A 16,358-nucleotide genomic window follows, 5' to 3' on the forward strand; every position below is an offset into this window, starting at 1 on the left:
CTTTCAAACAAAACGAGCACCGTTTAATGTTTACTCTTCTTTTGTTTAGAACATTAGCTGTGGTTGGAAGCTTCAGACTTGTGCTTTCCAAATACTGGCCCCCTCCATCACAGCTTCGTGCCTTGCCATGAGGATCCTGAAATCATGGGACTTTTGAACTTCACTGGGAATGCTCCAGCTAGGTCCCCATTGCTCACTGACTTCCATATTTCTTTTCATTTCTTTAATTATTTTTTTTTTTGAGACAGGGTCTCACTCTGTCGCAGTGGCATTGATCTTAGCTCACTGTAAACTCAGACTCCTGGGTTCAAGCCATCCTCCCACCTCAATCTCCTGAGTAACTAGTACTGCAGGTACACGCCACACCACACTCAGCTTATGTTTTGAAATGATTTTGATTTTTTTTATAGAGACAGTGTCTCACTCTGTTGCCCAGACTAGTTGTAAACTCTTAGCCTCAAGTGATCCTCCCTCCTCAGCCTCCCAAAGTGCTGGGATCACAGGTGAGAGCCACTGCACCCAGCTAACTTCTACATTTCTAAAGCTTCTGGATGGTGTTAGGTCCTTAGCTTATTTGATACCATTCACTACTCCCTCCTTCTTCAAATTACATTTCCTTGTCTTCCAAAATGTATTCCTGATTTTTTTTGTATCGTCAGCTCTTTGCACCTATCTCATTACCCTGAAATTTGTGTTCCCCACTTCTTCCTCATTTTTATTTGAATCCCACACTGTGCAATTCTTCTAGAAGGTTCATCCACTTGAGCAACCTCAACCGTCATCTGTATGTGGGCAGTTCCTTAGCTGATCTGTTTTGCCTTGGTCTCTTTTTCACTTTTCATATTCCTGACTACCTACTGAACATATGCACTTGAAAGGCATGAAAGTGTCTCACATTCACAAGTTCAAGCTGACTTGACCTTCACACCTGCCCCTCCTTCTGCCTCTTCCGTCTCGTGTGTTACCCACCTTGGTGGATGGCTTTGCCATCTACCTGAGTATCCAGAGCAGAAGTAGGATTCGTTATCAGCTTCCCCTCAGCACTATCATTCCATCTCCACACACGTTCCTGCCATTGCCTGAGAAGTTCTCATTTCGCACTAAGTTTCTTTTGCTTACCTAAACTGTTGCCAACAGCCTCTAGGTGTGATTACCAGCCTCCCACTGGAAGGATGACCTAATAAAAATGGATATACTCCTCAGGCTGTGCCTTTCATTATAGCCCTTCCATAGTTCCACACAGCCTTCAGGATCAAGTCCAACTCACCAGCAAGTTTGCCTGTGTTGGCTGGGTGCTGTGGTTTATGCCTATAATCCCACCACTTTGGGAGGCCAAGGCTGGTGCATGGCTTGAGTCTAGGAGTTCAAGACCAGCCTGGGCAACATAGTGAGACCCCGTATCTACAAAAAATAAAAATAAATTAGCCAGGTGTGGTGGCACATGCCTGTAGTCTCAGCTACTTGGGAGGCTGAGTGGGAGGATCACCTGAGCCTGGGCATTTGAGGCTGCAGTGAGCCGTGATCACGCCAGCCGGGGTAACAGAGTGAGACCCTGTCCCTCCCAAAAAGTTTGTCTATGTGGACTTGCCTTTCCCTTTTCCCCTATCATCGTCACCACCCCCATCCCTAGGCATGGGAGTGGCTCTCTCCTCTGCAAGCACTATGTTCCCCTTGATGCCTTTTTAGGAGCTCCTCTACTTGGTGCACCTTCCACTCCTTCTTTTGACTGCTGAAGTCTTGCCATGCCTGCTCCTCTGACAAGTCGCCTTTAATTTCCCCAAAACACTCTCCTCCCATTTCTACCTTAATTGCCTCACTAGGAATGTTCTTACCACCACATGGCTTCTTCACTCACAAAATTTATGAAACTTCGCTTTAATGTTATTTGTCCATTTCTTTAAACTTAGCCTGTCTTATTCATCTTTGTATTCCAAATACTAGCCACAGACTCTGGCATTTAATAGGCTCCCAATGCTTTTTTTAAGAAGAGTTTCCTCAACTTAGTGTGTCTACACTTCACATGGTAGTCCAGCTTTCCACACTAAGAGTTTCCTCTACTTTCCATTTGTGGTAATGACCCTTTAATATCAAAAGGACTTATTTAAGTAACTGGGGACAGAATTTAATCTATCTTGGAGAAAATAAACCAATTTCCTTTTATAAAAATTAGATGATAGGTAAAGGCAAAGCACTTGATAGTCTGATAAAGCTATAGCATTAAACATAGATATAAGTAGAATTATTTGGTTTTTGTTGACTAAGTTTAGAATACTTCATTTTAAAAGTATATTGCTGGTAGAGCTTTTCTAAAATTGACTCAAAGTGAAATGCAAGATCTTGATTGACTCCTTCAAAAGGTTTTAGTTGGAACTGAATTCTGGTGGTGTATTTGTCAGCCAAGACAAGGGAGAAAAGCAGAGGGCCGCATTTGACTTAAAGTGACCGGACTCTGAAGGCTCCTGTTTTCCACTCCTTGCAGGAAACAGCGTACTCTGGCATCCATGTCAGGATTAGAGTTGATGTGATTTGCAAGTTCACATTTTTAGATGATACTGCAACAGTGGTTCCTATTCAGGCATTCAGGAAATGGGCACAATGGCTTCAGCTTGGCACACCTCCCAGTTCCCCATCATTTACAAACTCCAGAGTGGCCCAGGAATGGGAGGAGAATGCTCTAGTACTGTGTCCAGCTCCAGCTCTTCAGTTACTTACTCATCATTCCTTGGGCCTCGAAAGTAGCTATTCTGCACTCACCCTAGGGAAATGTTTCCATAACGGCTTCCTCTCTGCAGGGCCACCTGTGTATTAGTGTGACCTGCCTGGAAATTCCTAGAAGCACCAGGAGGGTAGGCTGTGCTGTCCAGGGGCCATGATTTGCATCCTGCCTACGCTACTGGGAGTGTGTGGCAGTGGGCAAGGTCCTGTCCTTCTGCACTTTAACATCCCCATGACTCAAGTAGGTCACGGCCCCACCTCTTAGAGTCTGTGAAGATTAATTAGGGTAATACAGGTTCAGCATCCCTTACCCAAAATGCTTGAACCAGAAATGTTTCAAATTTCAATTTTTTTTTTTAATTTTGCGCATATTTGCGTGGATCCTATTGGTTGAGCATCCCAAATTTGAAATCCAGAATGCTCCAATGAGCATTTCATTTGAATGTTATATTGGCGCTCAAAAAGTTTTGGATTTTGGGGCCAACTGCTGTGGCTCACACTGGTAATCCCTGCCCTTGGGGAGGTCGAGGCAAGTGGATCACCTGAGGTCAGGAGACCAGCTTGGCCAACATGGCGAAAGCCTGTCTACTAAAAACACAATAATTAGCTGGGTGTGGTGGCGGGTGCCTGTAATCCCAGCTACACGGGAGGGTGAGGCAGAAGAATCACTTGAACCTGGGAGGAGGAGATCGCAGTGAGCCGAGATCACACCACTGCACTCCAGCCTGGGAGACAGAGCAAGACTCCGTCTCAAAAAAAAAGAACAGGATTCCCATGATCTAGTCTGAACAGCTGGTATGAATTATGTGGTTAGAAAGCCAGCAGTAACTCTGTTCACAAAGTACACAACAGGAAGCGATGAAAAGACAGGCACGAGTTGCTTGAAGTTGAACACAACTTGTTCAAACTACTCCGGTTATAGCACCCAAATTACATCACCTTGAATTGTTGTAGAGATTTTTCTTTTTTCTTTTCTTTTTTTTTTTTTTTTTTTTTTACATAATTTTGGAAGAATCCTAGTTGATATACATGGCTGAAGACAGAAGACTTTAACTTGGTCCTGTTCCCTGGTTGGATAGCATTTTAATTGCTAAGTTGTGGTAAAATGCTGTGCATAATTATGGACTCAAGCATTTAATTTGTCCATCACTGCTGCTGTTTGAAGTGCTCTCACTTGTTTATACCACCAGCTCACTGTTTGCACTTGGGTTACTGAGGGCCTTATGTCCTTGTACATATCTCATGTTGGAATAAAAAGTAAGAAATAGAATAGAGATTTAATTAATCTTACCTAATCAGTTAGGAAAATATTTTACCATCAACTTGTCACTTAGAATTCCATAGCCATAAGTTGATAAGTTGTAATCAGTCATAATCTGGAGTGATCAGTTTAATAAGAATCTATTAATGTTGGCACTATATATGTCGTCCTGTGAGTTGATTCATGGAATAGGTGTGGTGGAGGACAGGGGTGGTTGTGTTAGAAATCCGTATGTGTGTGCGTGTGTGTATGTGTGTGTGTCAGCTCTCTTTTTTAGCCTGGTGTGCGACTGCTTCTGGAAGAATGAAGGATGTATCTTGGACCATCTCTTCCTAAATGTCCAACCCCTTCAACTCTCTGTTTTCACTGCAGTGAAGTGCATTGCATATAAATGAAAAGCTGGTGTTTAGTGTTAAGTGTAGTCAAAAGACTGTGGAAGTAATGTCTCTGGATGGTGATGATCATGACTTTTTCAATTGCGCATTCTTAGTACAATTAAAAAAAAAAGCCCTGGTGTTTTATTTCAGCAGAAGGAAGCCCCAGAGGATGTTTAGTATCAGTTATTTTAAAAATGTTTAGTTATTTCTTGACTAAGTTTATAAAAATATAGAGAAGAAAATCTTCTGAAATTAATGCTAAAAGATTTACAGAATTCCTCTCTGACAGTGACCAGAGCATTCTTTAAAAAGAATATTGCCTGTATTCAACAGAATGGAAAGATCTCACAGCAATTGAAAGAGGTATTAATCTTTGTCCTCTAAATCTGTTGGGGCATTAACATCAGACGTTTGGGGCTCTTTAAGCAGAAAGATCTGGATTTATCTCAAAAGAGAAGAAAAGTCTCTTGTAATCTTGCTGTAACTTCACTGGACTCAGCAACTCTTAAAACAGAGTACACTTGTAAGGTGGGGTGGGATGGACAGAGATCCAGGAGATCAGTGTGCTGGTTTTCCTATGTGAGCCAATGTGAGAGGTACTGCTCCCAGTTCTTGAAGCACCTCTTCAAAGTGGCAGGATAGCAATCAGCCCATCTTCCAATAACGATCAGCCTCAGGCTATCTCTGCAGAAGTGGACTGCCAGTACCCAGACAGGCGGCGGTGCCTTCCACTCTCCCACTAGGTCTGTTCTCAAATAATACTTGTGTGATAGTATCAAATTCAGAGTATTTGGAAAAAATAGTAAGTCATCAGAATAAGGGCTAATTCTGAATTTTTCTTTGCCTACCATACATACATCTAGAGTCATAAAAACATTTGGGTGGCATTCCATCAGTTGCTCTATGTGTGTTCTATGTGTGTGAACAGTCAGAAAACAAAGCCACTATTGAGTTATATAAATGCAAAAGAGGGATGGGAATGAATGCCAGCCTTCTGGAAATGCTATTTTTTCGCTTTGGGATAACTCCAGTAACCAAATAGAATTTTCTGATACATTTGCCAAATAAGAAAGCTGAGGTTGAGAACTAGCCTGCGATATCTTAGCTTAATATACGTTTGGAGAACAGGGTAAGAAAAGCAGCCTCTAAATACAAATGTAAAGGTTACATCTTGACTTTTCCTTTGGAATTATGTTGTAACTTCCTCATAGAAGCATAAACATTTTAACGTTCACCGTAAATATACTTCACTGGCATTGCTTGTTTACCCCTAAGTCAAAAAATCATCAGACCCCTACACGTTGCATTAATCTTCACTGGGTTAACATTCCACTGCTGTCTCCTTTTTTTCTAGTTTTCTGTAACACCTCCTCCCCTTTGCAGTAAGAAAGTCAAAGCAGCTATGAAGTGAAACTCTATTTGAAGTTTCTATTAGGTGTGTATAAGAGCCAAACACATCAGGTTGAAAGGAATGTGGTATTTTGTTATATTTGGATTCACGTCATTCCTTAAGCCTTACTTGGTTTTCATTTTCATAACCAACTCCTCCTATTCATACCCCTTTCAGATCACCTTACAATTAATTACTTTAGAATAATAATGAGAAATTTGCAATATGTCTCAGTGGAAAAGAGTAAAGAGAAACCCATGTTATGGTACCCAGATAAATGTCTTGATCTTCTCTTATTAAAACACATTACCTGAAGTAGAAATGAGCTAGTATCCCACTAGTACGTGGCCCCGCCATACCTGCCCCACGCATACCCTACTTTGAGATCTGGCAACCTAATTACAGTGCCAGTGGGTGGTTGGCCCATATTTCTCACAGTCTGTATAGCAACAGCAAGATTGATGATGATAACAGGAAGACTTTAGAAACCCTGCCTCTTTCTTCTCACCACATTTCCCGAACACTGACATCCCAAGTCTCCCTCTTTACCCCATTTCACACTAGTTAGAACAGGCATTGTCCTAAGTTCTCTCACCATCATATGTAAGATGGATGATACTCACATGGGTGTCTGGGCTTAGGTGTAATTCTATCACCTGTAACTCCATCCCTTTTTCTTGCATTTTAGAAGGCATATTAACTTTCAGTCTGTTACAATTGCTTTTATTAAATTATTCACAAATTTTGGCACTTCATTATTAGTGACCAACTGTTGTTCAAGTGATCTAGCCCCACCATAGTTGAGAACTCCTGATTTGGGGCATCTGACATAACTATGGTACTTGTCCTGAATCCCCCTTCTCTTCTTCATTTTCTACACCACTGATAGGGATTCTCCTTCATTCAAAACACATGTTAAGCACTCAGAAATGTAAAGATAAATAAGGCTCAGTCCTGGCCCCTTAAAGACAGAATCTTAATTCACGTTAAGGGAGACACACATAAAATAACCATTCTATATGACTTGGTGTAATGGTGCAAAGAACAGATTGTCATAGGATTTGAGGAGATTCTAATCTATGAATTCAAAGCTATGATGTTGGCATCAGGCCTTTTTATGTGAGTAGCAAAGGAAGAAGGCATTCCAGGCAGAGAGAAAAAGATAATAGTGTGAATGGGCAGAGTCTGAGAACTGGGACACCTTGACTGTATCTAGAATGTAGGGTGCGTGGAGCCATTAATGGGGATGGAGATGAGGATGGGGTTTGGTCAGATGGTTCAAGGCCTTAAAGAGGGTCTCAGGGATTTGGTCCTCTATCCTGTAGGCAAAGGGAAGCTTTGAATAGGCTTTTAGCAGTCTGTTGACTTGATGGAAGAGTGTGGGTTGGGGCTGCTGGAGGAATGGGGTGGAGAGAGCCTGGAAGTTGAGAGACCTGTCGGGACACTTGGACTGACCCAGGCTGCAGGTGAGAGAAATCAGAAGCCCCTCAGCAGGTTGGAAACTAGATATCTTCTTTGTCTTTGTGTTATCAGGACCAGCACCAGGTGCCTGACACACAGTTTGTGCTCAGTAAATAGTAGTTGAACTTAATTAACCCAATTGACTGTGGAAAGTAAAGACAGAGGAAGGAAAAAAATGGCTTCGCCATGTTTAGCTTGACTAGACACATGACTTGCAGTCACAAGTTGTCCTGTGAATAAAGCCATTATGTGGTACAAAAAAAAATGATGTTTATCTTGAGATAACAAATATAGGAAGGGCAGTTTGCGTTATTGGAGAGTGGGATAAAATGTGTTAGTCTTGAAAAGGTCTGATTTGGATTGCTGGTGAAAGGTGTCCAGTCAAGATGTTTAGGAGACAGCCGGAGACAAATCTGGGTTCTCAAGTCAGATCTGCCTCTTGGGCATGGATTAATTTGGGAGTTGTACTTTTTAGTATCTATCCTTATTCTTTCTCTATTAGCAAAGCTTCTCAGCTTCCTATACCTGAAGCCCCATCCTGCCCTACTCAGAAGATAAATAGGTTCACTGTGGGACAGGGCCTCTGCCAGTGAAGCAGCTTCTGTCTCAAGACGTCAAAACTTTGACTTGTCTTAAGATAGCTTTATGTGCAAAGTTGTTTGAGCATGCAAACCGATTATAAACTGTCTTATTAAAAAAACAAATAAACCCACAGAAAACAGGCCTTCTCTAGGGGACAGCGGTAGTTTAGCATGGAGTGCAGTGGGCTTAGAGTCTAGAGACCTGACTTGTTGTGAACTTGAACGATGACTTAGATTTCACTTCCTAAGTTATAAAATGGAAATGACCTCCCCTGCTACAAGTAGTCGAGTGATTTGTGCCAGCGTTTGCTTCTGAAATAAAATACCATTGTTACTAAGGGTTAGCTTAAACCTAGTCACAACTGTCAGCACAGCATCACTTACTCATATCCCTGTGGTTGCCGTGTTGCCTACTAGAGTAGAGGAGGTAGAGGGGAAAAAACATGTCTGTCCTGACCACAAAGCTATGGTTTCTGCCTTGACAGCCAGTTGGCAGTGTGAAGGACCCATAACTTTAAAAACAGATACATGAGGTGCCCATGTGGAGCACACTTCTACTGTGATATTATATACATTCAGTAATTCTAGTTAAATTCAACAACTGCAGTTTTAGACATTTTTTCATGGAGGTTTTTATATAGTGATACTACTACCAACCAGAATTATAAATACTAAATAGCAAAATCTGAATATTCATTCCAGAGTGTGAATAATAAAATTGGAAAACAAAGAAGCATACAAAAAATGTACCAGTGTTACTATGGTCATATACTCTGGGAGGACTAGTGTAAGAAATTGGAATTAATTGCTATGTTAATGTCACTTGGGTTCAATTATCTTCTGCTCTGCCATACTAGGAAACTGCATAAGTAATTTAGCCAATTGAATTCTGGCAGCTTTTGGAAGCATACATGTTTTCTAGATCTTTTTTCCCCATTATTTTGTGACACCCACCCCCACCCCCTCCAAGGCAGTTTTCCAGCTGTTCCCCTAGGGAGTCATTTTATGGGGAAGTTTCTTTTGTAGGCTTCCAGCTGGCTTCATTTTCACTATCTCCATGAAGTCACTGTTTTTGTCACATTTATATGATATTATCCATCATGCGTTGCCTTGGGATTTTCCCTTTGAATTGTTGACTTCATGTTTTTGTATTGCACATGCAGGCTGTCTCCTGGTTCGGACATCTATGTGACGGTCTCATCCATGGCTTTAGCAAGATCCCAGTGTCGGAACTCTCCTAGCAACTTGTCTTCATCCAGTGATACTGGTTCTGTGGGGGGCACTTACAGGCAGAAGTCCATGCCCGAAGGGTAGTTATGCGTTTGTCCCATTGTACATGGTCCCTGTTGGCATCATTTCTTTCATCTGTACTCAGACATGTAAAATGACTTCCATTCAGCTAGCCTTGATCAATTTGTAGACAAACAAAAGAGAAAACGTAGTTAATAATCCAGATAGAAAAATGGCTTCATGGCTGGTTTAAACTACTTCTTAGGAAGTTTATCATTCTCTAGCCTCTACGAGGAACTAAATGGCAAAGAAATCAAATTGCATTAGTTTGTCCATTGTATATATTGTTTAGTTTCACAGTTCAGATTTTGTCACTTCTTATTTACTCCAAAGTAGAAAAAACACCTGTACAAGTTTTAGGATGGGAATGAGAGGCAGTTAAGAAGCAAAACTGTTTAAAAGACATAGGGCGTGTTCTACCCTCCTTGGAGATTTATTTTTGGACCACACACTTTGAGGAATTCTGACCAGGCAGGGCAGGTCCAAAGAGAGGGCCCCGGTAAATGAGGAGTTTGGAGACCATGTGGGAGAAAGAACTGAGGATGTGCAAGCTGAGGATGAGAATTATGGAGGTAAGGAGGCCACAGTAGCTTTCTTCCAGGACTCTTAGATTAGGGATCAAATTTGTCTGTGAGGACAAGTGAGGCCAATAAATGAAAGTTATAGAGAAGAAGGGTCCAGCCCATTTTGAGGAAGATATTTCAAAGCTGTCAGCCTGCCGTGGAAAGAACTGGATGGCCTCATGAGGCAGAGTCCTTGGTCACTGAATGTGTTTCATATGTCAGCCAAATGATTACTTAAAACTCCTTCAAATCTAACTGTGACTCTTAAACTACTAAATGCTTCTCTGAACAAAGAACAATTAAGCTCTTCAAAAACAGCACCAAGTAAAATTTAGAACAAGTTTTATCTTAGCTCTTCAGGACTGGGTATGCCTTATACTCTGGCATACAATAAATTGGGGATAGGGGGCATACATGAGAAATGAAATTAAAAGTTCATCAGATGAAAATGTTTTCCAAAGCAGAGTTTAAGGATAGTTTTACCTTATTGTTTATTTAAAACCAGAGGGCCAGAAAAATGTCCAGCTTTAAGTTCAGAGGTTTAAAAGGTTCAGAGGTTTAAAAGGTTCAGAGGTTTAAAAGGTTCAGAGGTTTAAAAGGTTCAGAGGTTTAAAAGTTTACACTGCTACCAAAAAATAAAAGCAAGTGGGCACTGTGGTCCCATATACTTGATAGGCTAAGGCAGGAGAAGATCCGTGGAGGCTGGGAATATGAGTCCAGCCGGACAACATAGCCTGTCTCTTAAAAAATAAAAAAGTAAAAGCATGATTAGAATCCATTTCTAACTGGCATCTCCATGCCTTTTAAAAAAGTCTTAATACAAATTTAGAATAGGATCATAAATAGGTATATTTACTCTTATGAATGAAACAAGGACCCTTAGGGAGGAGATGGCAAAAAGTGTAATTGTGAGTCCTTTTTTTAAATGACCACTTTAACCAATTAGAAGTTTTCATAAATCAAGGTTTTTATTTTTGATAAGTGCTACATCAGTATGTGAGATAGCTTTGCTTAGTGAGCCTTGTGATGGGGTATGTAAATGAAAAGCATTTGTGAAACAGTAACTGGGGGGATGATATAATAAGAGTTTTATTGGCTGGGTACGGTGGCTGTCGCCTGTAATCCCAGCACTTTGGGAGGCCGAGGCGGGCGGATCACGAGGTCAGGAGATCAAGATCATCCTGGCTAACATGGTGAAACCTCTTCTCTACTAAAAATACAAAAAATTAGCTGGGTGTGGTGGCGGGTGCCTGCAGTCCCAGCTACTCAGGAGTCTGAGGCAGGAGAATGGTGTGAACCCGGGAGGCGGAGCTTGTAGTGAGCCCGAGATTGCGCCACTGCACTCCAGCCTAGGGGACAGAGCGAGACTCCGTCTCAAAAAAAAAAAAAAAAAAAAAAAAGTTTTATTAAGATAAATGTTTTTCTAGCCCCTTCTACTTTGCAGATGCTTTATGTAGATTTTTCTCCTTGGTTTCTTATAATGGAATTGCTGTTTTACACATAAATTGAGGCAAAAATTCAGTGACTTTGTTCAGTCATATTGGATGGGGGTTGGAACTTGGCCCCAGGTCTTCCTATTGTTTATCTCCTGCCTTTCTGTGCACCACTTCCTGGTTTTACCCATACATGTATCAGCCTATAGCAAGAAGACACCCCACAAGCATCAGTTCATCCAGGCCCATCTCAAGCCATCCTCCCACCTCAGCCTCCTGAGTAGCTGGGACTGTAGTGGCCACCACACCAGGCTAATTTTTTTTTTTTTTGTAGAGCCTGGGGTCTCACACTGTTGCCCAGGCAAGTCTTGACTCTTGTCTTCAAGTGATCCTCCTGTATCTGCCTCCCAAAATGCTGGGATTACAGGCGTGAGCCACTGCTCCTGGCCCCTATTTGGTCTTTTATTATATAGATTATGCATAAGTTCATTAGTAACCACATATACATTAGTAAATTTCCATATGAATGTTTAAATTCTACACTCTGGCACTTTTTCATGGGCTCAGTCAGTATTTACTTTGTTGATATTGCTAGTCAAGGCATATGCTTTAATTAAGCATGTATTATTATTTTACAAAGGGAAAAATAAAACTGGCTCACTAAATAGCTAAATGTTCTTTCCAGAAATAAACATTTGCCTTTATTTTTTGCCAGTTTACCTGCTTCCAAATTGCCCTTCCCAAAGGCAGTTTAAAATTTATACAGTTTGAACGTGGTTTCTACATGATCTAAATGATAGTAATCTTTGTATTTCAGACCACAAAGCAAGTACTCAGAAAATACTTGTTCCAAGAACCACTGACTTAATGATTTAGTAAACTACCAAGTTAAGAGAAACAAACCTCCACAATATACCATTTGGAAGATATATATGGAATATTAATATTTAGTTTGTGAACTTTTTCTTTTGGCTGTGAGTAAGTCTGAACTTGGCTGTACGAGGGCTTAGAAAATTTTGGTTTCTTATACTACATACCTTAGGTTAGCTCAGTCCTAATGGCTTCCGCCCTCATTGTTACAAGTTTGTTTACATAGCATGCATACCTTTTTGAGCAGAGTGGTGTATATTGACCACAACATACACATTTCCACACCCACGTAAACACGAACCAGGGTGTGTATACAAGTACAGACACATAAGCAAAAACCAGTAGTGCCTGTCATTAAAATTTAGTTCATTACACCCAGGACTGCCTTCCCCTCATGGGTAAGGTCCCTGATGTTGTCTTTGCCTTTGCGGAAATCACCACAGGTTTGGAGTGAGCCGTAGATCCCCAGCCTCCATTGACAGGCAGAACACCCAGTCAGATATTGGTGGCAGCGGAAAATCCACGCCTAGCTGGCAAAGAAGTGAGGATAGCATTGCTGACCAGATGGGTAAGTAATCAATTTCTACAAGAAGAAAGTTGCTTTTACAAGGTGACTTAGGTCACCTCTTGATGATGTTATCAAAACATTGTTATAAAAGATAGCCCTAGTTAATAAATATGAATTAGAATTAAGTCTCTGTTAGATTATGTATAAGTGAAAACAATAAATAAGACCTAAGAGAAAAGGAATTCTAAGTGACCCCAAATTCAAAACTGGAAAGGCGATAGGAATTATTTTGAGCACCTAGATTAAAACACCAGACTACCAGACTAAGTACCTTCCTCCCCGTTGTTTATTTGTTTTTGCCTAGAATAAGTGCCTTGAGAGATTGCTTGGTATACTTAATGTCAATTTGAAAAACAAAACTACTAACAAAGTGGAAAAGAGATACAATTATTGTTTAGTCACATCCGTAGCTTGCTTAGAATCTCTTTCCTCCCTGATGTGCTTTTAAAAAAAATTCTTCTCACTCTGCTATTAAGCTGTCAGCTAAGGAAATGTCTTAGCAGTATGAAACAGCTGGGTGGAAGAGATTTGCATTAGTGAGCTTGTGCCCGGATTTCTACTGCATAGCCCTTTCTTTCTATATATATGTTGTTTCACAGTGACACCATAACACTAGTTGATACAATAACATTTTGCCATGAAACAAGATTTTCAACACAGGAGCCTCAGGGATTTGGTACCAACACAGTTGGTGCATCATTAACTTGAATCTAGATTGTTAGACTGTTGGATTTTTTCCTCCTTTGTTTAATCTCTAGTTGCATCAGTGTAGGATAAAAAGGTGTACATTTCAGGGCTAAAAAAGATAATCTTATAAGACAAGACCCATCTGTTAATCTTCTCTGCAAATTCATTGTTTCGTCCTGTTTTAATGACTGTGCCCAAGTAAATGTACTAACCATAGACATAGAAAGGAGTGGAGATGTGTTCCACTAAGACAGGGGTTGAGGAAGAGAAATGGAGTTCCTAGGTTCTGAAGATATGCTTTGTTCCAGTAGCTTCAGTGAGATGTGCCTTGTTATTGAAGCCATCTGTCATTCTCCACTCTTATCCTACCCACCCCTACACAGAAAACCTGAGCATATTCTGATCTGCTTTTCTACTCTTGACAGAATGTTTTAAATCCCATATGTTTTGATACTGTTGAGATGGTAACGACACATGTGAAAAGGATCCCTTCTTCAGCATGACTTTAGCAGCTTTTTTTGGCTCCTAGTGCAGGCTTTGAACAAGGCTGCCAGCAAGCCCTTTGTGAGGCATGCAGTGTCATGCCTCCCACTCTCGGGAAGTCACACGGAGTGAGAAGGGATGGAAAGGGTGATTACAAGGTTCTTCCTAGACCCCTGTTCATTCTCTCACACAAACCTCCCTCTAGTCTTTTTTTCCCTGCATCCACTTTACTTTAGTGGCATCCCACTCTTAATAGATAAGACTTAAAAATGAATGTAGATGAATTTTTAAAACCTATTTGTTGATCTTTTTTGTAAGGTATACTTTTTTAAAAATAAGATACCCCTGAAGCCTGCCAAAGAAGCCTTTTCACTACAGTACAAGAGGTCCAAGTGGTGGCCTTTCACCATGGGAAATCCAACCCTTCAAATAAAATATTAAAATAATTTTAAAAATAATTTTTGATATCCCAGCATTCCAGAAAAATAACCAAGCCTTTCCTAACTGGCACATCAGAAGGAATCAGAAGGCTTAGCTGGTATAAGCCATTCCAGGGAGAAGTCAAGAAAAATAATTGTTGCATTTTTATTACTCAGTACCCAATATTGAGTATATAATGGGCTGACCATTCTCTACTCAGTTTATAAGAACAACATTCTCTAATGACTTGCACTGATTGAGAATGTTTACGAGGTTCTTATTGGTTAGGCATCAGTGTGTTATCAACAGGTACCCTCCTGACAGTGGAGACAGGAGTTTAGCCTACTGACTTGGCTCACTTATCTTTATGGCTGTTCACTTTTCTGCCTCTGCTTTTGGAAATGGTTGAGAGTCAGAGTCAAGGAGTATTTTGCCCTGTCCTCTACACGTTAGGAAGGGTGTTTCAGAGGCCCAGGATTCTTGCTATTAGCTATAGTGGTGTTATGGAGGATAAATTCTTTATCTCTCACTTTTGGAACCCCATCTTGAACGCCAGCTTGGAGTCCAAAAGGAAGCAATTGTTTTAAGTAAACTAGTTGCTGTGTGTCTTTTCTGTTGTGCTCAGCTTACAGTTATAGAGGACCTCAGGATTTCAATTCTTTTGTCCTCGAGCAGCATGAATATACAGGTAAAATATTTCCAAAGTGTCATGGTAAGTAACACGTGATTGCATCCATGCCTGTCTAGGTAATGTAGACCAAGCTAGGTTAGCCACACTTGGCAATGAATGAATTTCATAAATTTAATTCATATAATCTAAATTTTTCCCCCAAACCAAAAGTTGATTCTGAACTTTGCTGCGTTGTTCATGGCCTTTGGTTTGGTGGTACTTGGCTATGCTAATGTGTATGACGTGACAAGTTGTCACCAGCTGCAAGCTTTATCCATCAGCCACTTAAGTTTCTGACCTGCTGTCTATCAAATAGACTCTTAACAAGCTTACTGCTGAAATGCAGAGTTTGCTGGTCAGTGAACTGAAAGATGCAATGGCAAGCCATCTTCATTTGTCACCATGTGCTTGTTTCTGCTTAGTGCCTGCACCATAATGTCCTATGCTGTATTCCAGAGCCAACATGCCATCTCCCAGCAGTATCAAAGGTACTGCCAGCTTTCCGAGAGAGCCCCAGTGGGAGATTAATGCGGCAGGATCCAGTGGTTCATTTGTCTCCAAACAAACAAGGGCATGTAAGTTAACTGTAAACTTAAAAAAGTATTAGATTCCTAGCAGTGTACCTTCCTTGCACTATGAAAATGCTCTGCTCTTTCCTCTGCATGGCCAAAGAGGAAATCATTCTGGCAAAGAGTGGTCGTTTGCTGCCATGGCCTTGCAGTTTCTGCTGCCATGGCCTTTAGATTGCTTTGAGATAAATTGTAACTCCTCATTGCTGTGCTTCTGCCACCCCCACAGGTCTGGTCATCTGATTCAGTCACTAACAATCCTGAAATGTTAGGAGTGGAAATGTGTTAGAAGTTGATTTTATTTGCTTACACAATTGCAAGCATGAGATGTGGTTGGAGCGTCAGTCCTGCTCCAGCCATGAGAGGACTCCAGCAGGACTGATGCTCCAACCATATCTTTGATTCTGCTGCAGTAGAGGAGGTGTAGGAGACAGACAGCTTCCCCTATGCCTCCTCTACCGCTTCTCTTGTCTTTCATAGCCATACACATTTCATCCTTTAGCTATAGTAATACACAATTCCTTCTCACTTACAGTAAAATTGGGAATATGAGGTTATCATTCTCCAACTCCCCTCTTATTTTTTTCCCCACTCTTCTTCCCTGATACCGCTATTGGGACGGGACACCCTCCCCATGCAGTTGATTTCCTTGGTGTGTCTGTTCACTGGAATGTGTATGTTTATATTCACGTCATTCTATAGAATGAGGAAATATTGTATTTCATGCTTACTGGTTCACTATGGAAGATGCCCAGAGAACTTTAAATGAGAGATGCATGTAAGTTTTGCTATAGAAAAATGAATATTGAAGCTAAAAAAAACAAGGGAGAGTTAGCATGCCCTGCGCTTTTCTCTGAAGAGAAAGGTTTACTGAGGAAAACCTTTCTATGAGGAAAATATTTACTGAGGCAAGTTGTGACAATGTGATATTGTCACAAATCTACTTGTAAATGATAGATTATCCCAATTGATCTATAAATTTCCCCTCCCTCGTTAATAATTTTTATACTGATTACATGG

The 16,358-nt window shown here is 40.9% G+C and overlaps 1 protein-coding gene and 1 long non-coding RNA gene across 51 annotated transcripts in view; both read left to right on the top strand.

Moving 5' to 3' along the window:
• The window catches only part of SIPA1L1 (signal induced proliferation associated 1 like 1), a 417,177-nt gene that overhangs the window by 365,853 nt on the left and 34,966 nt on the right, over positions 1-16,358 (top strand). For 24 of the 50 annotated variants that reach the window (XM_063792968.1, XM_063792979.1, XM_063792971.1 and 21 more), the window contains 3 exons: positions 8,949-9,095; positions 12,385-12,509; positions 15,226-15,344. In XM_063792968.1, the coding sequence (XP_063649038.1) occupies positions 8,949-9,095; positions 12,385-12,509; positions 15,226-15,344 (391 nt within the window). Of the gene's footprint in view, positions 1-8,948; positions 9,096-12,384; positions 12,510-14,724; positions 14,788-15,225; positions 15,345-16,358 lie in introns of all 50 variants that reach the window. The other 26 variants (XM_063792953.1, XM_063792964.1, XM_063792959.1 and 23 more) reach the window with 3 other exon arrangements.
• On the top strand, positions 9,102-11,043 carry LOC129136989 (uncharacterized). Its single transcript, XR_008539035.2, has 2 exons — positions 9,102-10,169; positions 10,204-11,043. It is a non-coding gene; the product is annotated as an uncharacterized LOC129136989 (long non-coding RNA).

Source organism: Pan troglodytes, chromosome 15 (genome assembly GCF_028858775.2).
Source record: "Pan troglodytes isolate AG18354 chromosome 15, NHGRI_mPanTro3-v2.0_pri, whole genome shotgun sequence".
Lineage (NCBI taxonomy): Eukaryota > Metazoa > Chordata > Mammalia > Primates > Hominidae > Pan > Pan troglodytes.